General features: G+C 40.4%; 1 protein-coding gene across 2 annotated transcripts in view; it reads left to right on the forward strand.

Moving 5' to 3' along the window:
- MTHFD1L (methylenetetrahydrofolate dehydrogenase (NADP+ dependent) 1 like) overlaps nucleotides 1-27,728 on the forward strand; it is a 152,801-nt gene that overhangs the window by 4,102 nt on the left and 120,971 nt on the right. For both annotated transcript variants that reach the window (XM_065835134.2, XM_071806421.1), the window contains 9 exons: nucleotides 871-921; nucleotides 999-1,052; nucleotides 4,134-4,258; nucleotides 5,209-5,309; nucleotides 6,239-6,363; nucleotides 14,473-14,584; nucleotides 19,379-19,458; nucleotides 20,176-20,273; nucleotides 24,690-24,863. In XM_065835134.2, the coding sequence (XP_065691206.2) occupies nucleotides 871-921; nucleotides 999-1,052; nucleotides 4,134-4,258; nucleotides 5,209-5,309; nucleotides 6,239-6,363; nucleotides 14,473-14,584; nucleotides 19,379-19,458; nucleotides 20,176-20,273; nucleotides 24,690-24,863 (920 nt within the window). The remainder of the gene's footprint in view (nucleotides 1-870; nucleotides 922-998; nucleotides 1,053-4,133; nucleotides 4,259-5,208; nucleotides 5,310-6,238; nucleotides 6,364-14,472; nucleotides 14,585-19,378; nucleotides 19,459-20,175; nucleotides 20,274-24,689; nucleotides 24,864-27,728) is intronic.

The raw sequence follows: 27,728 nt of genomic DNA on the forward strand, positions 1-27,728 counted from the left end.
TAAAATGATTTATTTTGGTCCTGTTGTCTGGGTTGGAAGACAGGTTTTATACATAATCGTGTAGCCATGGGAAGTGTTTTATTCACTCTGTTATGCAGCCACTAATGTTTTTGAGGATGGAAGAGTCACTGTTCTGTTGGTATTTCTAGTTCTGGGTAGTGAATTCTTAGTTTATTGTTACATTATATTAAAATTTTTGAAAAACCACCTAAGATTCAAGAGTAATTTGGAAGAGTAAAATTTCATTGTAATTATTATGATTAAATATTGTAGTGTATATGGTGCAGAGACCTCAGGGAGGAGGATTCCTGGGTAAGATGGTCTCCCAGGTAAATCTGCCCAGGAGAGACTTCTGTCCTAGGGCAGGTGCCTGCTGGCAACTGAGAGGAAACAATAACTTCTCTTGCTTTGGCATAGACAGAACTCACTGTAGTATGTGATGATAATTATTTGCCTCATTTTTGGTGGTAAGGCAAACCAGCACTGTTACGTGTAATGGGGACACTGCAGGAAATGCTAGTATTGCTGTAGCTTCTTTCCTCCTTGTAACATGTCTGGTTGGAGAACGGTATCTTCAGATAACAGACTGGTACCTTTCTTGAATGGTAAACTTACATTAAGGAGCTGGCCACTCTTTTCTATAAAAGCCAGGCTAATATCAACACACAATTAAAGTAATCAAGCCAAAATAAATTTACTGGGTGGCCTTCTGCTTCTTTCTTAGAATTGCTAGGCTTTTTATTTGCTTGAATTTTAGTAGACACAAACATCCTCATGGTCGTTACTTGCATAGACCTGTGCATTAGTGTACTCACATTCTTAAACGTAAATTTATTATTTTAAAACTTAGTTTCTATTTTGTTTCGCAAGGCACATAATGACCCCATGACTCAAGAAATGAACAAGAGCTTTGCCAGAGAGGTAAGCTTTAGCTGGCACCCTTGTTATTAATCATGAACTACTTGCCTTTCATAATTATAAGTATTTTCTTTTGACAGATTGGTCTACGTGTTATTCACATCTGTCTCCCTGAAGGCAGCAGCAAGGATGAGGTAACTGCAGTACCTGGAAGGACTCTGCCCTTTTATCTTTCATCATAAATTTATTCCTGACTTTCGTTAGCACTTTGACTGACCTCTATTAACTCAAATGAGGGTTGGGACAGCCTTAGTTCAAATATTATCACAGAATCACAGAATGGTTTGGGTTGGAAGGGACCTCTGGAGATCATCTGTACAACCCACCTGCTAAAGCAGGTTCACCTAGAGTAGATTGCACAGGAATGTGTCCAGGCAGGTTTTGAATGTCTCCAGAGAAGGAGAACTCCAGAACCTATTTGAGCAGCCTGTTCCAGTGTCTGTCACCCTCAAAATAAATTTCTCCTCATATTCAAATGGAACTTCCTGTGTTTCATTTTGTGCCCGTTGCCCTTATCCTGTTGCTGGACACCACAGAAAAGAGTCTGGTCCCATCCTCTTCACACCTGCCTTGAAGATATTTATAAGATCCCCTCTCAGCCTTCTCCAGGCTGAACAGACCCAGCTCTCTCAGCCTTTCCTTGTAAGGAAGATGCTCCAGACCTGTAACCATCTCTGTAGCCCTCCACTGGACTCTCTCCAGTAATTCCTTGTCCTTCTTAAACAGGGGAGCCCAGAACTGGACTCAGTGCTCCAGATGTGACATCACCAGGGCAGAGAAGATGGGGAGGATAACCTCCCTCGACCTGCTGGTCACACTTTTCCTAATGCACCCCAGGATACATTGACCTTCTTGGCCACAGGGGCACATTGCTGACTCATGGTCAACCTGTTGTCTACCAGGACTCCCAGGTCTTTCTCTGCAGGGCTGCTTTCCAGCAGATCAGCCCCTAACCTGTACTCGTGCCTGGGGTTATTCCTCCTTAGATGAAGCACCCTATATTTACCTTTGTTGAATTTCACCAGGTTCTTCTCTGCCCAGTCCTCCAACCTCTCCAGATCTTGCCAAGTGGTGGCACAGCCTTCTACTGCATAAACCCTTTCTCTCAGTTTGGTATCATCAGCAAACTTGCTGAGGGTGCACTCTGTCCCTTCACCCAGGTTACTGGTGAATAGCTTGAAGAAGACGATCCTGTACTGACCTCTGGGGAACCCCACTAGCTACAGGCCTCCAACTAGACCCTGTACCACTGATCTCAGGCCTCTGAGCTCTGCCATTCAACCAGTTGTCAATCCATTTCACTGTTAATTCATCCAACCCACACTTCCTGACCTTACCTATGAGGATGTAGTGAGAGCGAGTGTCAAAAGCCTTTCTAAAGTCAAGGTAGACAATATCCACTGCTCTCCCCTCATCTATTCAGCCAGTCATGCCATCACAGAAGGCTACCAGTTTGGTCAAGCATGATTTCCCTTTGGTGAATCTGTTGACTGCTCCTGATAACCTGATTATCCTGCTATTGGCAAGCATGGGAAAAAAGGGAATTAGTGGGCTTGGGTGCTGTCCCCTGGCAAGCTGAGACAGAATCACAGAATGTTAGGGATTGGAAGGGACCTTGAAAGATCATCTAGTCCAATCCCCCTACTGGAGCAGGACACCTAGATGAAGTTAAACAGAAAGGCATCCAGGAGCGTTTTGAATGTCTCCAGAGAAGGAGACTCCACAACCTTCCTTGGCAGCCTGTTCCAGTGTCTGTCACCCTCACTGTGAAGAAGTTTCTTCTCATATCTAAGTGGAACCTCCTGTATTCCAGTTTGTACCCATTGCCCCTTGTCTTTTCATTGGTTGTCACTGAGAAGAGCCTAGCTCCATCCTTGTGACTCTCACCCTTTATATATTTATAAATATTAATGAGGTCACCCCTCAGGCTCCTCTTCTCCAAGCTAAAGAGACCCAGCTCTCTCAGCCTTTCCTCATAGGGGAGATACTCCACTCCCTTAATCATCTTTGTTGCCCTGTGCTGGATTCTCTCAAGTAGTTCCCTGTCTTTCTTGAACTGAGGGGCCCAGAACTGGACACAATATTCCAGGTGTGATCTCACCAGGGCAGAGTAGAGGGGAAGGAGAACCTCTCTTGACCTACTAACCACCCCCCTTCTAATACACTCCAGGATGCCATTGGCCTTCTTGGCCACAAGGGCACAGTGCTGGCTCATGGTCATCCTGCTGTCCACCAGGATCTCCAGGTCCCTTTCCCCTACGCTGCTCTCTAATAGGTCATTACCCAAGTTATACTGGAACCTGGGGTCATGGGTTATATGATGGAAAAGATATGCTCACATGACATTTCTTACATGAGAAAACTTTAAGATGTTTCATGCCATTGTATTGTTTGCGGTCACAGCAGAATAGCATATCACAGTATCACAGTATGTTTGGGATTGGAAGGGACCTCAAAAGATCATCTAGTCCAATCCTCCTGCTGGAGCAGGAACGCCTAGGTGAGGTCACACAGGAACATGTCCAGGCAGGTTTTGATATATCACTATGAATCAGCATTGCACTTTAGAGATGAAGCAATCAAGGGTAGGCAATACAGTCTTGGATGTCGAATATTGGTGTATTGTAAAATATTTGAACTCATATCTGGTTCAGTACTTGAAATCCTTGAACTTTTGTGCAGGGCCTTTTCAAAATAGCAATTCTTCACAGGATGACTGACAGCTCTTAGGATCAGGGTGTTTTGAGAAGGAAAACTGGTAACAATATATGCTCGTTTAATAATACACAATTTATTGTGTATAATTGCTTTTGCCATTGTTACAACTTTTTGTTCATGTTCTGTGTTGGTACACAATCTGGTCCTATTTTGAACCATATCGTAAACAAGACTTCTTGTTTCTAAAACGATCTTCTGATGTGTCGAGGTTTTGCTGAGATTTGGGACAGTGAGAGACAAAACGTTTTTGGGAGCGTAATGTCACATAATACGTGTTTGCAAAATGTTTACAATAAAGTCAGGGTGGCTTAATTTGGTAAGCCATGGAAATATAGAACAAGGAAAGCAGGTTATTGCTTTTCCATTTAGTTGCAGTAGTATGTGAGAGAAGCAAAGGTGGCTATAAGGTAGTTTTAAATATAGGTTTTATCCCTTTCTATTTAAGTTCTTCTTTTGTCTGTTGTTCTGATCTTAAATGCTTTTTCTTCACTTCCTAGATTGTCAATGAAATTTTGAGACTTAATGAAGATCCTAATGTGCAAGGCCTTGCCCTTGACCTCCCAGAAAACTTATATAGCAGTAAGGTATTAAACGCTGTGAAACCAGAGAAGGATGTGGATGGGTAAGTGAAGCACTGAGAAATAACATTAGCAGATGCAATGCTGATGGCTCTGTAAAATCAATTTTCCCCTCTGCTTTTCATTAATGGATTCCTCAGACAATGTGTCTGGCTGTGCTATTGAGCAGTGATAAAAGATGCCACTGAATCCATGAGAAGTCTTGTTGAAGTCATTTGGATCATTATCTTTGTATACTGTATATTCAGGACATGGTCTTTTCAAAGAAATCAAAATCAAAGTTCAGATTTACTAATGATACTAAAGATATCTCAGTACTTGAGTACTATAAATGGTAGTCACAAAGTACTGAACACAAACCCCCAAATTTTCACAAGAAGGATTGAAGAAAAAGTTACAGAGAAGGCTTTAACTTCCTTACAGCACTCTCTTGCAGTGGGAGAGTAGGCTGTAATAGTTTTAGCTTTCGAATCAGTCTTGAGTTGCACTGCTCTCTGGAGAGACCAATGGCATAATTTAGGCATCTGTGTTAACCATTTTGCTGCTCTTGCAACCTTCTTGCTCCCAAGACTGTTACCAATTTTTTTTTCACTCTTTTTCTGTCTCCTTTTTTTTTTTTTTTTTTAATTTCAGGGAAAAAAAAAAAAATGAAAATCTTGCAAATTAGTCACCTTTCCATTATCTGGAGTACTGGAGATTGACAGAATAGAAAAGTCAGAGCCTCCTTGTGTATGAGAGAGGATGCAGGGGGATGCAGACACAGCCGAGTTCCCCCCGGCCCGAGCCTTGGCGAGTGTGTTGCCTCGGGCTCAGCTGGGCTCCGGCTGTGCTGGTCTGGTTCCACTGAGGTGTTTTGTCCCAATGTGCCACGGGCAGCCCACTGTGATGAGTAAAGAGCTGCCTGTTAATTGTGGGCTCATGTTACCTGTTCAAACTCACACGTTCGTCTTCTGGTCTCTTTTTGTTTTTTAATTGTCGTATTTTTCCCTTACAGAGTATCTGATGTAAACTTAGGACTCTTGGTACGTGGTGATACCTATGACTGTCTAGTTCCTCCTACAGTGTGTGCTGTGATGGAGCTTCTTGAAGATTTAGGTGAGACCTTATATCATAATTATTACATTAATTTTAGCCTAACTAATTTTCTCAGTTTTAATCCTGGGCTGGGAGACAAATATATTCTCACCTTGTTGTGTTTTCTGGTTTGTGTTCTTTCCTACCTGACATGTATTTGTCTCCTGTTGGTGAGGAACCTTAGTGAGATCTGAATGTAATATTTGCAGAAATGGATCTCAGTCCTGGAGATTTTGGAGATAAGGCAGGGGCTACCTGACATCACCAGACTTAATCTCACTGAAGCCACCCAAGACACCTGAAGCTTCAAAACCAAAAATACAAATATCACTTAGGTATTTCACTTGGCAATTTTGATTAGTGTAAACAGCTGGAGAAATCCACATCTGCCTGTAAATAACTGCTAAGTGAATCTTTTGTTTTAGGTTGCACTGTGTAAATCCTAACATTGAAATGGCACATTTAAACAAGTGGCTTTACAGTGTGTGAAGCTGCTAGTTTAAGGCAGCATTTCAGAAATAGTCTCTCATAGTGATTCTTAGTTGTTGAGACAAGGATTTCTGTAACAGAACTGTAAACAGGAGTTCAAATGTACTTTGTAACAAACGTTAATGAAAGAATTTGTGCAAATAAAATACCAGAAAACTAGAAGAGCAGTATTTGCTTACTCAAATTAGAGAGGCACCAGGTAACAACTTAAAACCTGTGGTTTCTGTTGCTGCATGGGCTCGAAAAGAGTTGCCCATGGTGCCCCGGCAGCAGTGGTTGTGCAGGCACATAGTGCTGCCCTGTTAGAAGCCGCTTTTCTGGCTCTTCTGAGGGCTTTGGTGATAAGTGGCCTGGTAAAGGGGAGGTTCACGTAGGCACTCCAGTTCCATGGCCCGGCAGAGGCTGGTGCTGGTGCCTGTGCAGCCGCGAGCCTCTGAATGACTTTTTCTTGTGTCACGCAGGTGGGAAAATGGTGCTGCTGGTGGGAGTTGGTGGGGCAGTGGGTGCTGCCTTGCAGTGCGTGCTGCAGCAGGAGGGAGCTGCCACCCTGACCTGCCGCTGGAAAGCCCCTCAGCTGCAGAGCCAGGTGAGAGAGAGATCTTCTGCCTGCCCCATGCCCAGGGGTCATCTTGCATCCCCACCATAGAATCATAGAATGGTTTGGGTTGGAAGGGACATTCAAAGGTCATCTAGTTCCACCCCTCTGCAATGAGCAGGGACATCTTCAACTAGATCAGGTTGCTCAGAGCCCTGTCCAGCCTGATGTTGAATATTTCCGAGGCATCTGGAACCTCTCTGGGCAACCTCTTCCAGTGTTTCACCATCCTCTTTGTAAAAAAATTTCTTCCTTATGTTTAACCTGAATCTCCCCTCTTCTAGTTTAAAACCATTACCCTTTATTCTATTGTAATGGACCCTACTAAAAAGTCTGTCCCCATCTTTCTTATAGGCTCCTTTAAGTACTGAAAGGCAGTAATAAGGTCTCCCTGGAGTCTTCTCTTCTCCAGGCTGAACAACCCCAACTCTCTTAGTCTGTCCTCACAGCAGAGCTGTTCCAGCCCTCTGATAATTTTTGTGGGGTCCTCTGGACCGTCTCCAACAGGTCAATGTCTTTCCCATACTGAGGGTTCCAAAGCTGGACAAAAGACTTCTGGTTGGTTCTCACCAGAACGGAGTAGAGGAACAGAATCACCTCCCTCAACCGGCTGGCCATGCTCCTTTTGATGCAGCTCAAGATACAATTGACCTTCTGGGCTGTAAGCGCTCATTGCTGGCTCATGTCCAGTCTTTCATTCACCAGTACCCCCAAGTCCTCCTCCTCAGGGCTGCTCTCAATCCCTTCATCCCCCAGCCTGTATTGATACTAAGGATTGTGCTGACTCCGGTGCAGGACTTTGCACTTGGCCTTGTTGAACCCTGTCAGCTGCTTCCATTACTTTACACCAATAGCTGTGAGAGAATGAATTCGGAGGTACGTTTTCAAACAAATTTGTTAGGTTTCCCTTTTTCTTTCCCTCGGTGCAAGAGATGCCCACTTTCTTCTCATCCTGTGATATAGTCATCTGTATGAAATTACTTTCGTTGAATTTGTGTCTTAAAGGTTTGCAAATGCTACCTGTTTGGGACAATGAGGATCACAAACTTTATCTTTGAAGAGAACTGTAAAAGGCTTCAAAGAAATTTAGGAGCCTGGATTCAAAAGATTTAATTTACCTGGTCTTCCTGGTTGCATTTTCCAGAGCTTTTAGCAACAACTTAGAAGTTGGCGTGACTTCCTGCCAGACTTCCCAGTTTATCCCTTAGTTCCAAATTCCACAGAATAAAACAACAGGTAATGGTGTTGTCCTTTGGACATCTGCAGAGGAGTTCATATGTTGGCTGTAGAAGAGGTGCAAATACTTCCAGGGCTGTTTGCAAGTCGCTATAGGGGTGAGGAGCAAGTGACAGCTGTAGCGTTATCTCTGGTAGCACTTGCCACAAGGTGGCAGCCAATGCAAAATAGTATCAAACCGCTAGGTTTTGAAGGCAAGTACAGGAGGAGGAAATCAGTTTAAGCAGCTGTGATAGTTAGAAAGGTCTCTGGCAAATCGGTGTTTTCACAGCTGCGGATGTTTTTGTCAGGCTTGTCTCAGCTCTGTGCTTTAAGTGACTGACAGCACTTAGGAAACATATGCCACTCTTGGAGATGGGAGCACTGTGAACTTAATACTGGCCATGTCTCTCTCTTTGATTATTTTTCATGGCCTGGGGTTGTGCTAGAGGACTGCTTTGGGCTGGATGGTGTGGATCGTGGGGTGGCCAGAGGTGTTTCCACTGGTTCACAGCAAAAGTCTTGGAGTGGGCCAGAGCTGCTTGTGTAGTGCTGTCTATGTGCTGGAGAGGGATCTGTTTCCTTCCATCCAGATGCTTTCCCATAACCATGCTTTGCTTTTTATAATTCCCCGTAGCTTACCTCTCACAGCAGGTCACTGATGGGAAACAGAATAGGAGGCCTAAGCAGGAGGCAGTTTGAGGCTTTGCACATCAGTCTTCCCAAGTTCATTTTAACTTTTGGCAGTAAAGGAGTTTCTGCTTTGCCTGGAGGACTAATCAGCAGAGCTTGGGGGAATTCTACCTTCCTCTTCCTCATCTGTAAGCCTGGAACCATGTGTCACCAGTAACCTTCAGAACGTTGTTGAATCTGCCTGGATGTAACTTGGTTATAGTTAACTCTAGCTCCTAGATAAAATCTAATGCACACAGGGAAAATTGTCTTGCATTCTCAGAAGCTGGAGAGTCAGAAAACAAGTAGAGATTTCCTGCTGGACAGTGAGGCACTGCTGTCTTGTGGCAACCTGTGCTTAAAGTAAAATGTTGCTAGATAACATGATTATAACTGATGGTATGAATTAATTTTCTCTCACTCATTCAAAGCACTGATTAATTAAAAATGGTTTAAAGGCTCATAAGGTTTCTCTTGAGGTTTATTTATCTGAATGTCAAGTAGGAAAATGTGTTAGTCAATGCCAAAGTTTTTCCAAGTCTTGGAAAAATTAATTCATGTTTTGTTTTTATTGAAAAATACACTGAGTTTAGACATGGCTGTACACTTTTTGTCCTTCCTTTGAATGTGATACCTCTACAGTAAAAGTCTGTGTACTGTTGTTTGGGAGTATAACCTATGGTAGCACAATAACCTCATGTATGAAGTGAGGGATGAATTTAGGAAGAGTATGAACATTTCATTTGGATGTTCCTCCCCCACCAAAAATACACCAGGGAAAGAAAAATGGAGCTTAAGGGTATGTGTACCTTATTTGTCTTAAGCCATTGGCTGGGCCCATTTGCACTGAAGCGCTAATCCTGAACTTGATGGTGTCATGCCTTTCTTAAGCAGGTACTGCATTACCTTTGAGTAGCTCTGCTGATTTCTTTTTGTTTTTAAAGACAGTCTAGCAAGTGTTTTCTTTAGAAATTCCATCAATTTAAATGAGAGACACAACACTAAGGTTGCAGGTCTTTTAGATCAGATTTTGTATTGCTATGGACTTGTTATTGCTTTTATTACTCATGCACTTTTGCAAAAATATTTTGAAAATAATCAAGAGGACGGTATATTTTAGTCCACCTTAGGAAAAGTCTAAAAATGTAGAGGTAGCTCTGCTGACAAACAGCATAATACCATCTACCATCTGACTTACTGTGCTCCTTTAAAGCAAGTCTTTTCTGTGTTAGGCCAGAAAAAGGGAATAAAATAAATGATAGTACATTTTAATTTCCTTTCTTTGACATGTATGATTAATGGACACACTTTGTATGTTCTTTTCCCTCCCCACTTCATATTTTGGTAAGATGAGCAAATTATTAATGTTTCATTTTGTTCCATTTTGGGTTTGCTTGACTTTAACTGTTAAAAATAATCATCATGGCACAGCTGAGCCACATCCGTCAACACTCTTGAACTTCCTGGATTTTCAAATAAAATCACAAATGAAAGAAAACAGTATATTTCATAGGTTCTGGTACAGCTGTACATAGTTGCCATGAAGAAATGCTGTTCTTTTTAATTTACATGTTGTATGTAAAATAAATTATGAAGTAAGAGATAATGACTTGAGCATTTTGGTGGAAATAGGTAAGATGTTATCATTCTGTAAAGCTTTGTGTAGATAACTCTTCAAAGTGCAATCACTGCAGAGCACCTGAAGAATGACCTAGTCACATACTTTCAGGAACATCTCACTTGTTGTCAGGTAAAAAATAGGGCTGCAAAAAAGTTGATTCAGCGTTACAGGTGAAGAATGGGAACTGACATGCTTAATTCTTTATTATGTTAGAATTAGACTTTCTGGTATGAAAGGAGGTTATCAAATAGATTCAAATTTAAAAATACAGATTCTTTTCTTGCCAAAACATGGAGAATACTTAGTACCTATGAGGAAACTGGGTTTCATTTCAGTCAGTTGTGATTTCAACACATCAACTTACATGTATTCTGTATGTGAACCACATTTTGGCTGTCTAAAGAGAGCTGCTATCCTGCAATTTTCTTGTAAAAGAACTGAAAATTGGTCTATCTAGTTATGGTTAGGAATGCAACACTTTTGTGTAAAAGCCTAGTTGAGAATTAGGACGGTGGTTCAGCCAGAGTGTGTGAATGGAGGTTCCTTTTCAGGTTGGATAAGAACCTCTTTTTGCCAGTCTGCTTTTCCTTAGATCCAACATTTCAGCTTCAGATGATTAGACAACTTTGAGTCCTTTGCTGTCTGTTTTTGCTATCTTGATAAGACCAAGAGTCTTGGTACTGACAGAAAAATACATTTTGTATTGTAAGCATGTAAGTAAGCATGAGAGAGGAGAGGAGAGGAGAGGAGAGGAGAGGAGAGGAGAGGAGAGGAGAGGAGAGGAGAGGAGAGGAGAGGAGAGGAGAGGAGAGGAGAGGAGAGGAGAGGAGAGGAGAGGAGAGGAGAGGAGAGGAGAGGAGAGGAGAGGAGAGGAGCTGCGTGAGAGATTCTAGTGATGATGCTGTAGACAAAGTCTGCTTCAACATTTTGTGTGCACCATATCTATTCCTCACAATTTGAAATTTACCTCCCAGCCTGTGAGCTAGAGGAACAGTTCCTAAACCATGCATTAGAGCAGAAGGCTTGAGCCCATAGTAGAGTTGTGGACCTAATTTTTACCTGCTCCATGTAGGGCAAATGGCAGCAGGGAGCTGGTGGCTGCTCGCTGCGGCTCATCCCTGAGGACTGTGGCCAGTGGGGAGAGATTGGAGCAGACCACACATAGCTGTCCCAGTGGGTTGCCAATAATTTACAAACAGTAGCTTCAGCTTCCCAAAGTAGAGATGGAGCTGGAAGAAACCACATAAGTAGAATATTCCTTGGTGGAAAAAGTACCTGTAACTAGTCACTGACATAATCAATTTTCAAGATTTCAGAAAGTAATTAGAATTGCTGTGGATAGTGGTGTATAAAATGACTTTTTTCATGAGGAGGGTTCTGAAAAAACTTTGAATGGAGGTCCTATTCCTCATCCCATCTCTTAAATTTTAGCTGGCCTAACTTCAGACCCAGGAAACTGAGGGCTATTCAAAATAATAATAATAATAAATAAAAAACCAACCAACCAACCAAACCTGATGGCATTTCAAAGATTAATTTCAAATGTTTTTTTCTTTGATTATATGTTTAAAAATGGCTTTTGTAGCAGTCAGTTTTAACTATTGGGAAATTTTTATTTAGGCTTCATGGCAAAACGGATTTTCACTTGTCTAGAATATAGAGTTACTTTGTACCATTATCATTAAATACTTGGCTGGAAAGTCCATTGTTTTTTTAACATTTAGTGATCTGTCTTGGGAATGGGTGGTGCTTCTTAATCTGCTTCTACTTAAATCTTGGTGGAGAGAGTCATATTTTGTTATGAGGTAAGGTTTCGGATTATTTATTGGCACAGCTCTTCCCAACTGAAAAAATATTTACTGGTGAGAAGGCAGGGTACTACTTGAGTATTAGCTTACTTCATCTTCAGCCTGTTGCTTTGGGCATTAGGGGTGGTTTGGTATGATGCTCCTTGTTCCTTCATCTTGCCTGCCTGGTGGGCAGCCTTGCTGCCCAGAGAGTACCAGGCAGTCGGTGGCCCTGTGTCCACACATTCTTCATCGTGGGCATCTCCTCGGCTTCTGGCTATGGCTGCCTGGAGCATCTGGTTCCTCTCAGGTGCATCCTCTGTCTGGACACTGTGCAGTGTGTTTGCTAGGGAGGTTGGATGTGAAAAAGAGCTTTCTTTCATAAGTATTTTCTATCTCTAACATCTGTGATTTGTTCCTGATGTAGGAGATAAGCCTGCACATGCCTCCCAGGGCTTGCTGCTTGCTTTAGTGGTTTACAGGCAGTCAAAATAGTAGGTTGTGGCAAGAGAGAAAAAAAAAAAAAAACCACAAACAAAACCCAAAAACAAAACCCAAAAACAAAACCCAAAACCAAACAACAAAACAAAACAAAACAAAATAACAGAGGAAGCATGGGCATGACATCTTGCAAATGAAATTGAAAAGTCCTGATGGAAATCACATAAATCTCATCCAAGAATACCCAGAATTCTGTAAGCAACTATTTTGCTTTCAGTGGACTCACTCTCCCAGTCAAACAAGTTTCTGGATATAATTTTTAAAAAGTACTCACTGGGGAAAATAAGTTCTGTAAAGTGTTTGTGCTGTATACTTTATTGACTTCCCACAAGTTTTTCAGTAGTTGCACATAAAATAATTGTATCTGTACCTTTGTTTGTTTGTTTTTCTCTTTACATTTACTTTCTTTGTGAAATAAGGAAAAGGGAATCATGGTGGGGAAGGCTCTGAGATCTGTGTGTCTTCAAACCATAGGACAAGTGTTTGCTGCCGTGTGATACAACTCTTGAGAGAGGAGGTGGGGCAGGGCAATGAGGTGAAAGGTTCAGTTCTTTTTCTGATACATTTATGGGTATGTGCAACATTAGCCATCCAAAATAGTGTTAACATTGGCTACAAAAATGATTTTGTTCAGCTGTTAAGAACATTTTTGGACATTATGATCGGTAGTCATAGAGATGAATATTTGGTCAGGTCAGTTGTTTGCTGGCATTATAGTTACATTGGATCAATTCTGTCATAAATGTGTTGGCTGAACATTTGTCAAAATTATTACTTGTTGCATACAGCTCTCAAGTGGTTAATAGTTTCATGATGCTATATAGAGTGCAAAGCTCTTAGTCCTTGTCCCAGAGGCTTCGCATGGGATAACATACCTGACTTTCAGTATACGCGTTATAACTGCTAGAATGTGAATCATTATTTTGTTACAAAAAAGACTGGATTAATGTAACAAAGAATAATCACTGCTTTTCTCTGTGTTGATGTTGACTGTTATGGCAGAGGCTGCATACTTTTGCAGGGGAAAGTGCATTTTCAGCATAGTATTCTTGGTACACAAGTCATTACAGCATCTTTTTATCCAAATTTGCTTGCAAATTCCTCAGTGTGATTTGACTTGACGCTGGTCAAGCATTATGACTTATGTAGCCATCTAGGAGGGGCATGTAAGTTGATATTCACACCAGATGGAGGCATGTAGGCAGTTTGGATAAGGCTGAATGACTGTTGAGATTCTGTGCTTGCAGGTAATCATAGGAGTGCTGCAGGACTTCTGACTGAAGCGTTTGTCATTTGCCAAGCAAGTAGATCTTCTCCCACAGCTTTGGCTTTGATTCCGCATGTGGATCTCAAAGGAGCGTTAGCCATCCTTGTGTCCTCTGAGGAAAAGATGGAGCTTTTTCAGCCTTCTGCCTTTTCCTCCACAGTTATGCTCTTCTCATCTTCTGGATGCTCAGCTCTGCCAAAAACCTGCTATCTTGACAGGATTTGTGGCCGTTCTTTCTTGGCAGGAGTGTTGGGCAGGGTTGCGTCAGAGCACTTTTGGCCAAAAAAGAAGCTGGAATGCTTGTCACAAATCAATTCATAGAGAAGCTCGCCGAGTTTGTGACACTTGGTATTAACTTGAATTTTTCAAAATATTCCCAAAATCACTGTATCTCTGAAATAATTTTTGCATTCAGGCTTGAGGCAGTGCTGTGCACAAATTCTGCTTTTTTAGTGGATCTTTATACATCTGCCTCTGATGCTGTCCCTTATGTCATGGTGATTCAGATAACTGGTAAGCACCCTGTTTCAGAGGAGGGAGGAAAGGAAGACACTTATGTCTTTGATTATAAGAATTTTTGTAGTAACCATTTTTGGTCCAACATCTGTCAGGTTGAACTTAGTCAGAGGCACTGATTAGCAAACATGAACTGAGAAGGAAATAACTCTTTTATTGGTATTCTTCAAAGGCAGTGATGTTTGCAGATCAGGTCATCTTGCATTCCCATCAGCTGGCCTGGTTTTCTACTGTCAGAGAATCTGACTACACTCTTTATAATTGCCTATTTACTGTCTTTCAACCCTTCTCTTTCTTATGTCTCTCCAAGTTATCTTGTTGGACAGGACTTTGGACAATGATAGGGCTTTTTCTTTGAAAGTATGTAATCCCCATTAAATATTGGTGCTGACTCTAACCCTACTTGCCTGATTTCAGTTTGTTTGCCTGACTTTATTTTAAGTTCTATTGCATATTCAAGAATGTATTTCTAACATTAAATGCTTCTTTTGTTTCTGGGGGGTGTTTTGGGCTGTCCCTAGCTTCAGCACGCAGATGTGGTGGTACTTGGCAGTACAAAACCTGATGATGTTCCTGTGAGCTGGATAAAGCCTGGAACCACCATTATCAGTTTTTCTCGTGACTTGCTGTCAGGTAAGAGGCATTAAAAGATAACAGTTCTTGAATGCGATGTACCGTGAGTCGTTAAGTGTGTGGTGACAACACAATGTGGTTAAAAGCTATATCTTTGAGACAGGGCCTTTAAAAGTTAGTGCTTGTGTATAGGGGATGTATCCATGTGTCTCTGACGTATGAAATAGGAAAAAGATATCAGCTGAGGGAAGAAAGGCTGGAATGGATTCTGTATACCAGAATTTTTAAGTAAGTGCTGAGCCTGTAGATTCAATGAATTCAGAGAGAAGACTTTTGGGTCATCAGCTGAGCTATTATTTAGTGTTGTTTTGTACACTGTGTTGTCCACTTCTGTGGACTTGCCTGGAACACGAAGAAAAGAAGGGCAAAAATATCAATTGCAAAGTGCTGTGAAGCTGTGTGCAGGAGGGAGCAGAGAAATCATGTGTGGCTAAGAACAGGCAGAATGTCTCCTGCAGTAGATACTAATAGAAAAAAAGTTTGGATTGTCCTCCCTTCTCCTCCCCTGACTGGTTGGGGAGCGGATATATGTTAATTAATTTATCAGTTGAAAAATGCTACGGAATTTTACTAGGAAAAAACTAAGAAACCTTCCCAGAAGTTATTCTATTCTACTGCTAGAATTGCATTTGCTGTAAAATTCCTTAAAGTCCTGTGAAGATCTCTAGATATTTTGTAGATTTTTTTTTTTTGTATATATATGAATTTGACTGTTCAGTGTCCAGATGAAACTGTGCTGAGAATGAGTAGGAAAATGAGGAAGAACATGGGTAGTGTGACTGAGTAATGTGTTTTTCTAAATCTGTCACAAGTGTGCTTATTGACATCTATCGATACAAAACTGGGGAAATGGGCATGAGGCCAAGGAAAACTAATTGTATGGTTCTTGAACGAGGTATATTCCCTAAGGACAAATTAAGCAGACACTCTATACAGAGCTAATGCAAGATCAGGCCCATAATAAGGCAGCTGCTGTTCCCATGCAAAGCGTGTCCTTAGCAAGAGATTCCTTTCCTTGTCTTTTGTGATATCCTCTTGACCTGAACATACACTGCAGGTGTGGGAGATCTGGGTTATTATTCACTCAATTATCTGAAGGCATTCGGGCCTTTGTCTTCTACCTTCCAGAACAGTGCTCTGATCCTATTATAATAAGGATCTCAGGGGTGGCTGCCATGTCTTATTCCTTGCTGATACTGCACAAGTTGTTCAACAATAATTCATATTTTCTTTTTCTCAGCCTAGTGATTAGGAGACTTCTTGCATCTTTATTACCCATTTACTTTACATAGAGGTTGGTGCATATAATTGTTAAGTATCTGTGGGCATAGGTCTCTTCAGCAGGTACCCAACCTACTAGTATAACATACCCTCAGATGAAGGTGGAAAGGAAAAAGGGGAAGGGGCAAAGAAGAGAGGGATTGGTGGTGCATCAGTAGCACCTATAAATAAATAAATGAAAAGGAATGTCCCCTCCTCATTTTAATCCTTCTAAGCAGAAACCTCTTAGGCGTTGGATGCAGGGTAGAGGTGCCAGTCTATAAAGGCAGGATGGGGATAAGCCAGTCATTGCAGTCTGAGCAGGCACCGCTTATGACTGAACTCTCCTGGCTCTGTGTGCTGCCTGGTGCCAGTCCCACTTTCAGATACTTCATTCTCTCCCTCCATTGCAGAGGGAGTCTGGGTCTTCAGAGACTAGTGTAACTGCATGCCATGTCTTGAGACTTAGGTATCTTAGTGCCTTATTTACTCTATAGAACTATAGGTACTATTAGTGTTTCCCTTCCCTAAAAGAGTGCTGTTTGGAACACTGCATTAAAACATTTGAGTGGTGTTCATGTACCACAGCAACATTCATTCTTAAGGCAGGAAATGTAAGATTTGGCCTAAACATATACACTTCTTTGCATTTTTCAAGTTGTAGCAGTGGGCTGTGCTTTAGTACAGCATTTCTTTGGAAAGGCAGCATGAGGTATTTAGCAAGATAATTTAAATAGAACTTATCTACCAAATGTCCATCTGTCTTTACGGTTATGCTTTTGAGACTGTCAGAATCTTGGAGAAACTCTTAAAAAATAGCAGAAATACATTTTAGCAGCTTTAAAAAATGCTGGCCTCAAGACTTACTAGAGAGGTACATGAAACACAGGTGTCTGTTTGACAGGAAGAATGCACTTAGTTTAATTGCAAGATATTTATTAAAAGCCTATTGTGGAGCAGTCATGACCTTGGAGAAACAACTGAATCTTGCAACTGACTCTTCATTTTGAGTATGTGGTGGAATCTGGCTGAAGTGCTTAGAAATTGTTCTGGGTTTTTTCTTGCTTTAGAAATGTCCAGCTTAACAGCTGTGGGGTCACAGGAGCTACATGAAACCTGAAAGCAACAATGGCCATGAAATAGCTTTTATTCTTGCTAGGTTTCTCTTACATAGGTATACATGTAGTCTAACACACTCAAATGTTTTAAAAGCACTCAAAATTTGCAAGCACATAGCTGAATTGCGCAGCTGTAATGATGTAAGCCATGAGAGTAGAGCTAAAAATACTTGCTCCAAAGAGACAGAATTAGTTTTCAAGTCTTTTTTTTTTTTAAACTGATAGAAGATTTTTTAATTACCATAATGTTAAAAAGTATACAATTTCTAGCAGTGAAGCATCTTATTCTGCTGCACTACTGATTGTGGAATCAAGGGAGTGCTGCTAGTGTCTTGCAGAAAATACTTTACTTGTAAATGTATAGAAATGAAAAGTTTTTGAACCAAACTTAAGAATGCAAAAATTGTTTGCGATTTGATGTCGAGTTCCTTTGGCATCACTTGAAAGCTGAAGTCTATTTGGTTTAAGTATGTTAGTGGGAAATTCAACCATTTCCCCACCTCTTCTCTATTCTAAGCTGCCTGAGCAGACAGGTAGCGCATGACAGGAGCTGTCACCCATCCACACAACAGGGTATAAAGAGATGGGCAGATGGGGTGAGTCAGAGGAGGGAGCACAATGCCTGTGATTCAGCTGATCTTCTGGCCATAATCCAAAGCGGAGAGTGCTATTCGAACTCCCATCTGGAAAATTTATCCTAAGAGAGCTGTTGCAATCCTGTGATTGTCTTGCTAGTTTGTGTATGTGTGACTTTCACCTCTACCTTTACCTTCACCCCTGTAAAAGCCTGGTTAGTCATTTGTGGGGTGAATGTGTAGCATAGACAGCCTGAGAGAAGTAGTTTATTGAAGGGAAATGTCTTATTCTGATATGTATTTACACACATGCTAGCTCTGCCCTGATAAAGAACTCATATTCAGCCAAATCACATAAAAAGTCGAAATGTTTCTGTAAAGCACAGCTGTCTGAAAGGGGATTTGAAACTTCATTCTTCCTACTCCATTTGTCTCTTTGGCAGCTCTCCCAGCCTGGTCTCAAAGCAACAACAGTCAACTTCTGACTGTGACAGACTGTTCCAGTAAAACTCTTCTGTCTGAGACTGAAACTGAGCATCTCCAGAATATTATTTTTTTTTTAATGGCAAGTGTTAATACAAGTGGAAGGACTTTTCAGAGACTTTCTTAATCAAGAGTTTAATGTCAGGATGACCAACTTCTACTTGGTTAGCTTTGTAACTGAAGTATAGATGCCTGCTAGCAAGAAAGTTTGAGAGAGGATTAGAAAACACACTGAATGAGGCAGAGGGTGTCTGCAGAAAGGGTCTCTTGCTCTCTCAGTGATGGGTGTGTGGGCGTGGGTGCTGTTCTGGCTCCCCGTGCACCTCTGCCGGTCCCTCCAGCTCCAGGCTGAGGGTTCTGTGCCCAGCCGCCAATGGGACCCATGTCAGGAGGGGGAATTGTGCAAAGCAACGTGGGCGTTTTGTAACCTTTACAGATGGGATGAGTAGAGCGAGAGCTTGACTAGGTCAGGGTTTAGCACTTCAGTTCCCCTGCTGGGGGAAAAGGATAAAGCTGTCAGCATACAGTTGTTATTTTTTATTACAATAATGTCTACGCCCTTTAGAATGCGACTAGGGCTTTGATATGCCCACAGAGACTAGGATGTGAATCTTGGATAAATTGCATCTAGATAGAAGTCAATAAGCAGCAAGAAGAACAAGCCAAAAGAAGGATTACAGGAAAATGACAAAATAATATGTTTAGTTAGGGTAGCTAATGTATGATCATTATATGATATGTTGCCACTAGAAACAATTACAACTGGCTCTAAAGTTGGAGTCACTCTGATTTGTGTAGACTCTTCAGAATACCTACTTTTAATGTCACATTGATGAAGATAACTTTTGCTGCTCAAAAAATTTTGCGTATTCTAAGTTATAAGTCCCATTGGATAATAATCCTAAACAGTATTTTTTTGTTCCTTTCGTTGTTCTGTCTCGCTGTAATGGATGTGTGGAAAAGGAGAGTCTTTACCATGTTCATTTAGGTGTTCTGTTTAAAAATATGTGCAGCTTTTCAAATCCTCACTGCTGTCTGATTGGTTTTTTTTCTTTTTTCCCCAAAAGTAATTGTTTGGATCCTGGAATTCATCTCTCTGTTTCCTTATTTTCTTTTTCAAGTGTATGTATGTTTCGTCATATGCATGTGTGTGTTTGCATACAGTTGCTCTTTGATATCCACCCTCCCGCATGATTTCATTTGAAGTATTAAAGAAGCCACCCATAATTTTGTGAGTGACACTGTTAAATTTCAAGTCAACATTCACAATTTTTTTTGTTTGGACACAGCTTTCAAATACACATGCTCCCATTCACAAAAGCTTTGTGATTTATTAGCATAATACTTCTACTTTACAGAGAAGCACAACTATGGCCAGCAAAACAACCATGCTGCTGAAAACGCTGTTGGTTCTCTTGCAATAGCAATGCGAATGCAGGTTAGTGCAACTTGAAACATTGTGAATTCATTACTCTTTCTGTAAGTTGTGGAAATTGCATCTGCAGTTTAGGTTTTAGGTTTTGTTTTGCTCTTTTGAACATCTTACCTGCTTTCCATTTTAATAGCAACTCTCAATCAGTTAGGGTGAGTTATGCCTGTTACATTTAGTTAGAGAAAGGTAAATTAAAAATCAAACATCATAATTCTGATGATTGCAGTAAAGCTTGACAGAAGCACTTGTATCAATAGACTAATGTAACTTAACATGGTAAGACAATGGAGATTAATTAATTATATCTGCACACATTTTTGTGGTGTGATGGATAGAGGGTCTGAAATTTCTTTGTTTTATGTGGAAGCAGCATGACTCAGTCCAGGAATAATTAATATCTTCCATTATTTTTAAGGGGTGAGAAAAGAATAGTAACTCTGCATTTTACCAGCGTAAAATCTCCAAGTGCCTAATTAGACACTTTTCTCTGCCACTTAGCATGTTGATGGTCTTGTTTCTTTTTGAAATTGGACAAACAATAGGACAGTAGTAGTGCAGGGGTTTTTCTTTTCTCTTAAAAGCATTAAATGGAAAGATTTTTAAGTTTGTTTTTTGGTTAGTCTTTGCCATAAAGTTATTTCAACATACTCTTGAGATCATTTGAAATTAGTGTTGAACGTTTGTGATGCAGCTGGTGTGTGCTGCTTTTTTGTTTAAAAACAGAACATGGTAAAAAACACGGAGCGATGGATCCAGTCCCAGCACTACAGGAAGTGGGACCTCTGCTGCTTGAAACTGCAGCCCCTCACCCCAGTGCCCAGGTAATAAGTTATTTTTACATTAAAAAGAAAAAAAAAAAAGAATAGGCAAGTGTTAAATGTGACAAGGAACCTAAAAATGGCCCATACCTACTTATTTTTTAATCTACTTATGTGGACTACATGTTGTGCTTTTTTGTTTTATGCCTCATTGTGACCATGTCCTTCTGTTTCCTATCAATTTTTACTTTTATGATATGCACTGGAGCCAAGCTTTATTTAATGAAGACCTAAAGCTGGAAGATTTCATTGAGGGAGGGACGTGAAGGCTTGTGTAACATCAACAGAAATACAAAATACAAGAAGTTCCTAATCACTAAGCCCTAATGTGGAGGGGTGTTTATGGATCTAGTTAAGGTCGAGTGGTTTCAACGGCATTTGATCTTGCGTTTATTTTCTTCCCTCAGTAGAAGTACTTTCTTCTGCATTAGACTATTAAATTCCTGTGAAAAGCAGGAGCCATAGTTGTTCTTATAGACAGAATCTTTTCAATCAGTTCCTGTTATTCACCTCCCAAGGCTCGTGTCTGAGCCGTGGGGATTTTGCTGACATCTCTGACATTGAGAGCAGCCTGAGCGATTTGCTGTGCTAAAGTGCTTTGCTGTGTGTTGGCTGTGTTGGGTGACGGAGGAAGGAACCAAAGACTTGAAGTGAGGTTCTGCCATGTAGGAAAACTTCAATATTTTTTTTGTGTATATTTGTATGCCTGCTCCTGGGCCATGCAGGGACCTCACGTAGGAAGAAAGGGAGAGAGAGCTGGGACTTCTAAGCCTGGAGAAGAGAAGGCTAAGGAGGATCTTTTCCAAGGTGTATTCAGTGTATATAAAAGGATACAAAGAGGATGAAGCCAGGCTTATTTCAGTGGAGCCCAGTGACAGGGCCAGAGGCAATGGACAGAAACTGAAACACAGGAAGCTCCATCTCAACATCAGGAAACACTTCTTTTATTGTGAGGGTGGCCAAGTGCTGGCACAGGCTGACCATGGATATTGTGGAGTGTCCATCCTTGGAAATATTCAGAAGCCACCTGGACAAGGTCCTGGGCAACTTAATTGGCTCTAGGTGGCCCTGTGTGAGCAGTGGGCTTGGACCAAGTGACCTCCAGAGGTCCTTTCCAACCTCAGCCACTCTGTGATTCTGTCATTCTGAATCCTACTGCTGTGTTTTTGGAAAGCTGTAACAAAATGTTTTCTAAGCGTTTTGATGCAGTTTTCGCTGTCTCTTACAACAGTTTAATGGAAATGGATGCAACTGTAATTTAAAACAGATGCAAAAATAATGAGTTTTCTATCATACTCAGGGGGGCAACGGGAAAGAAATGCTTAAGCCTTTCCTCAGCCAGAATGCAACATTTCTGGAATTAAAGCCTGAAAAATCTACCCTTAAATAATGCAGTTAATATGTAGATTGGAGCATGTGATGTTATGAGTATGATGGTGAAAAAACTCTGAAAAAAGTATTCCCAACTCTCTCTATGGCGTTGTGTGTTTAATACATATATATTTTCATAATTAATATATAATAACATATAATATAACCAGTAATAAGACTTTGATAACTCTGTAGCTTTGTCTTTTTTTCTTCTAAATTTAAAATAACTCATCAGATGGAAAGTATCCTGCAATAAAATGTAATCTTACAGTAATACACCACATTATGTGGAAACAGATGGAGTTTTCTTTGAAAATGAAGCAAAGCTGCTTAAGCACTAAAACTAGAAACATCTGCTTTTTGATTTCTGTGAGACCTGGGTGTTAATTGATGTTTTTCCAAAGATATTTGAAATGCAGTGCAAGATTTTCTTACAAATGTGCACCAAAAGAAAAAGTCCAGCACACAAGCTGAGTAGGTGTAGAGCCTTCCCCCATCTTTTAAATTTTCCTGTATTTTGTAAATGATGATATACCATTGTCAGTGTTGGACTTCTCGCTTAACAGTGCTCATTCATGCAGAAGAACCACTGCTGCAGATTTCCAGCAATACTGAATAATATAACTTATTGGATAATTGGTATTTCCAATATAGTTAATACCTTGTCAAACTAAAAGACCTAGCTACAAATATAGACTTCTAAATGCTAGTTGTAACCAAATCTTTAATTTCCTGTGTTTCAGAAAATACTTTTACTATTAAATCTAGTCCAGTAGACTAGACTTGGAGATTTCAAATGTGTTGTTTAGCCCCAGTAGTAGTTAAGGTATAAATCTTATGTTAATTCATTGTGAAATTATGTCTTTTTTCACTTTATTGTCTGTATCAGTGAGCAATCTGTCATTAAAGGGTTTCTAAGTTGTTAAAAGTCTAGTTGCCTTGAAGGTTCTTGAGGGAATTTCAGATGGGAAAAAATGACAGCAGTGGTTTTACCAACAGAAAGCTGTTAGCATCCATTGCCAATTTTACTTGACATGTGAAAATATTTGTAATTTTATTTATCTAGAAATTTGTTACCTTTTAATCTATTTATAAGTGTACAGCTTGATTAGTTTTGCTTCTTGCAATTTTTTTGCCAACAATAGTACCTACAGAGTGGGAAAAGCTTCATTGTTTCTTCTAGAACTCCGAGGCATTTGTGACCCAAGAGATGAGGGAAATAGAAAGGGCTGAGGTTGCTGTGAGTAGTCTTTATAGTCTGGCCTGATATTCAAAATAATAGCTTCTGTCTTTTAGTAAATAGGCTGGTATATTTTGTAGGAGGAAAAAAAAAAAAGGCAGATTAACTTTCTGTCATGTTAGTCTACATCCTTCTGCCCTTGCTAAATACCTCAATTGCTTCAATAAGAGAATAGTCACCCTACAAATTTTCTGTGCTTTAATCTTTAAGGGACTACGCTGTTATCAACTTACCAATATTTTTCTGGGACTCAAGTTGTTTTTATTTAGAGAGTTGTGAATGAAAACCTTAAAAATTCTTTGTCATGTGATGTTTGTAAGTTCCTTCATCTTGTGTCCTCGATACATTTTTATGGATAGTTGTGTCTGAAGTGATGCATGAGAAAGCCGAAGGTACATCCTTCTATGCAAGAGGATGCACTGAGTATGTCTTTGAAAGAAAACAGATTCCAGGTTAGTAAATGCAATTAAATGGTCTGCAGCCCAACTGTTCTGTGCTGTGCCCCTGTAGTACTGGATTATGTCAGTGTTTGGATGGATGCTTTCTAGGTTTCACATAGCTGTTGCATGGTGTAAACATGGGATATTTGTGAAATTCCTTCAGAATTAGAACTGAATAATGGTCCCAGTTTAGGATATCCTCAAAGAATTGCAAGCAATTAAGTTGGCACAAACTGATAATTTGCTGGTGGATGGAGAGCAGCCGAAGTCCACACATGGAGTTAAGATCAGGCAGTAGTTCTGTGTTCATCTGTGAATACTTGAGGCCTTGCAGTATTGTAATCAACTGAAACTGCAGGAAGGAATTGAACGTGGTTGGGCCTATAGTAATTAATCTCTTGGTAGTTTTTTAACTTGCTCTTGTGGTGATGTAAGCAATTCAAAGCCAAAGGAGACAACTCCTCACATCTTGTGTTCTGGGCCTTGGACTTCACTGCCACGGGATCTTGCAGCTGCTGAACACTTACGTGGACATAAGAGGCAACCAGGTCAAGCTCACAAATGAAAAATCCATGAAGGAGTATTAAATCCAAAGACCCCAGGTGGTCTAGGTCTGGAATTGCAGCTACAACAGTGTCTTCCAGCCTACAGTCACCACTCCTCAGGCAATCTACCATGTGTGCTTGCTCCATGCTTGGTCTCTTGCCTCAGCTGCCACTCACAGCCCTTGCTGGAAATAGTTTATAAGTTCACTGCACTTCCGGCCTGAGCCCTGTGCATTAAACTCGTGCTATGTGGCCATTTTCAATTTAACTGTCTTTATAAGTGCATGAGTTGATCTTCAAATGCCTTGTTTCCTTTGGTGCCCTCATGGGGGAGTAGCGAGGCTCAGCTCACTTGGTGGAACCCTCTGATGAAAGGCACCACATGCACAAGCATCGGGCTTAGCTAATGTGTTTGTGTGACTGTTGGCCAAGGAATGTATGTGCATTTCAGTAAAGCGTATGTGCTGAAATATACAGGGAGGGAGGAGAAGAAAAACAAAACCAGAAACATCCATTCCAGTGGGACGTGCTTGAGCATCCAGCAGACACATCTCTAGCTTGATATGAAAGCATTACGTAATATTTGGAATCTGATTAAACGAGAGAACTCTGAAATTCTAACAATTAACAAACACTGCATGATATTTTCAATGTTATATTAGGTGATAGCTAATATTTAGGTTTGGTTAATAAAATGTGAGAGAGGACTGAAAAACTGATTACAATAACCCCATTGTTGGAGTATTTGCTGTTGTTTTGTGCTCTGTCGTCGACCACCTAAGCTGAGAGAAATCTCCTGGCTCCTATTTGTTTTCTTTTCCAGTGATATTGAGATTTCCCGAGCACAGAGTCCAAAAGCTGTTGATGTACTTGCCAAGGAGATAGGATTGCTTACAGATGAAATTGAGATCTATGGCCAAACCAAAGCCAAAGTACGTTTGTCCCTGCTGGAAAGGTTAAAGGATCAACCAGATGGAAAATATGTTCTAGTTGCTGGGTAAGAATGCACAGTAATGTCATTAGTATCCACTCTTTCCACTCATAATAATATGAACATGTGGCTTATATCTTTTCAATACACTGCACAAATAAGAGCCCTGAATGTTTTTGGCTGTATGTCGCTCTCTTCTGAAAGTGAGCAGTTTCTGAAATTTTTTGAAGTAACACAACTTTTCTTTAAAACCGTTATTATTGAAGCAAAGTATATTTTATAAAAGGTAGTTTGTTTTAGGCTTTTTAAATGTGATCTGTTGATATGTGGGGTTTTTCTTACTGTTTTATCAGAATTCTAAATGTTTAACTACAATATTTAAGTCTCTGTGTATTGTGGCTGTTTATAAACAAACTTTAACAGAAGCTACAAGCTAATCTGTTGATATTAACAAGAAATTCTCTTTTTTTATTGAAGAAGAGATTACAAAGTTTAAAAAGCCATGTTTTTTCTCTGAAATGTAGACATGTCTCCAGGCAGGCTTATCCTGCTCTCTGTTCCCACGATTATAGCAAATGCTTTGCTCAGCAGGAATTATGCACTTCTCTTCGGAAGAGCTACAGGTTTTTTCTGCATTCACTGACACAACATTTTTTCACTCACCTGGTTTGCTAAGTGGATCATCTTATTGTGAACAAACATGTGAGGGGTTTCATTAATACCTAAATTGGAATGTATTCTTTATATTCTAAATTAATTTCATTGCTTCCTTATAAGTAAAGCAAATCAGGTTTAAAATATAGCTTTAGGCTGATCCAGAAGAAGACTGTTCTCAGCTGCCTTGACCTACCAGTTCCTCAGTTGGGGTAGTGTTTTGCAGACTTCTTGCTTTACTACCTTCCTGTGGGGACAACCTGGATTTCTGGCACTGAGATGACACTGTTGTAGACTGAGAAACCTGATGTTACGAAGCTGAGGCAGGCAAGTTATGAAGCCATCTTCAGTGCTGTGTGATAGAACTGCAATCTATGAAGATGTCCTGGAGGACATTGGAACAGTTGTTTAAGAGAAGAAAACAATAGCTGGTTGAGCTTCATTTCCTTTGGTAGAGTTTTATTTTGTATTTTGCTGCTTTGGAGAAAGAAAAGCAGATTCAGTGTGTGGCTGAGCTTGAAGAAAGTTGCTACCATGTGATTTCAGGCTCGCATTGTCAACTGCATCAGTTGGGTGCTGTGCTGCAGGTTGTGCCAAGCTTCTCTAGCAGCAAAGTCTCACAGAAGCAGAGGTTATGTGAAAATATCTGGAGGTGGGAGACAACATGATGCAAAGCCCCACTCAGGTGGTTTTTAGTTGTCTAAGGTTGTGTGGACCAGTGCTTATGTTTCTTCACCCCACTTTGGCTCCCAGTCTTCTTCAAGGAAGGTATCTCAAGCACTTTTCTGAATGCTGTTTTGTTGGCACACAGAAGTATATATACATGTGGATGAAATAGGGAAGTTTTGACTAACAAGATGAAAAGCTGGCAACAAACAGGAAATTGTATCTTCTTAAGTTTGTATAACATGTCTAAAGACTGAACTGTGTTTCATAAACAAATGGCTGGATTTGGTACCTACACAGATTGATTATGCAATATGTTGCTATCTGTAACTTCTCTGAAGTCATTCCATCTGAGGGGTGAGTACAAAAGCACATCTGCTGCAGTAGGAGCATCTGGGCAAGGTGGCTGCAATAGTGGGAACATTCTCTTCTGAGAGAGTTCAAAGTTTTACTTTGAAATATTGTACAAATAAAGTATAGATAGAATTTGTGTTTATGTGGTCACATTTGCTGAACTGACTGTAGCAGACAATGATTTTAAGAAAAGTGGGGAACTGCATCTGGTAGGGAAACATTCAGTACAATGAAAACTGGAGACCGCTCAAGTGTGGAAATCGGGGAGTAAAATAATACCATCAGTTGCTTTCTTCATCTTCTTCCTGCCAAGGCACGGCCAACCAAAACCTACGGTTTGGATAATTATATTTGTTCACAGTAACCAAAGACATTTAGAAATTCTTTTAGAATACAGTATAGGTCTTCGGAATAAGTTTCCAGTGCTTCAGAGGAAGCATTTAAGATATATGCTTATACCGCAGGGTATTTGGCATGATAGAAATATTTTTTATGTATGATGTGGGCTTTTCATATGTGAAGGGAGTGAAAAGTGTGTGTGTGCATTCAACAAGCTGCAAAATCTCCAACCTTCACCCATGATACAGTCAGTGACATTTGTGCCTGTTTAAATGTTTCATGATGACTAGGAATTATAAATATTTGCTACAAATGCTCTTCTAGTTTATTCCTGATGTGCTAGAGCCCAAACTTCTTGTTCTGGATAGTGAAATGCAACCAAATCTACCTTTCTATGCTTAAGGATAGCTGTATTTATGACATTTGAAAAAGTTGCTACTATCTGGAAAACCTTTTTTGTACTTTCTGAATGCATACAAGTATGACTAAATGGCTTATTCAAAAATACTGTGTATGCTGAAAAAATTGCAGTTTATATAAGAGATCCTGTCACCCAAAAATAGGATGAAGACTTAATTTCTTCATAACATTTCCATTTTCCTCTGTGTGGAAAGCATTCTTTTCACTTTTTCTCGTTCTCACTTGTTTGGGTTTTTTTTGTGTGTGTGTGTGACTTTTTATTATAGGTCTCATGTTAAAACACCTTGGGGTCAGAGCCACGAATTATCATATCGCTCTTGGGTGGCAACTGCCTGTCTACAGGCTTTTAGTGTGCTAAAAAAATAATATGTTGCAGGATATTTTAACTTGAACTGCCTCCCATTCACTGCAAGCTGAGAGCATGCAAGTGAATGAAGCTTGTGCATGACCTAGTAGGTAAGTTTAGTGCCCAGGGTAACTTAATCATGCATTCAAGCA

The sequence above is a fragment of the Patagioenas fasciata genome, chromosome 3 (assembly GCF_037038585.1).
Source record: "Patagioenas fasciata isolate bPatFas1 chromosome 3, bPatFas1.hap1, whole genome shotgun sequence".
NCBI lineage: Eukaryota > Metazoa > Chordata > Aves > Columbiformes > Columbidae > Patagioenas > Patagioenas fasciata.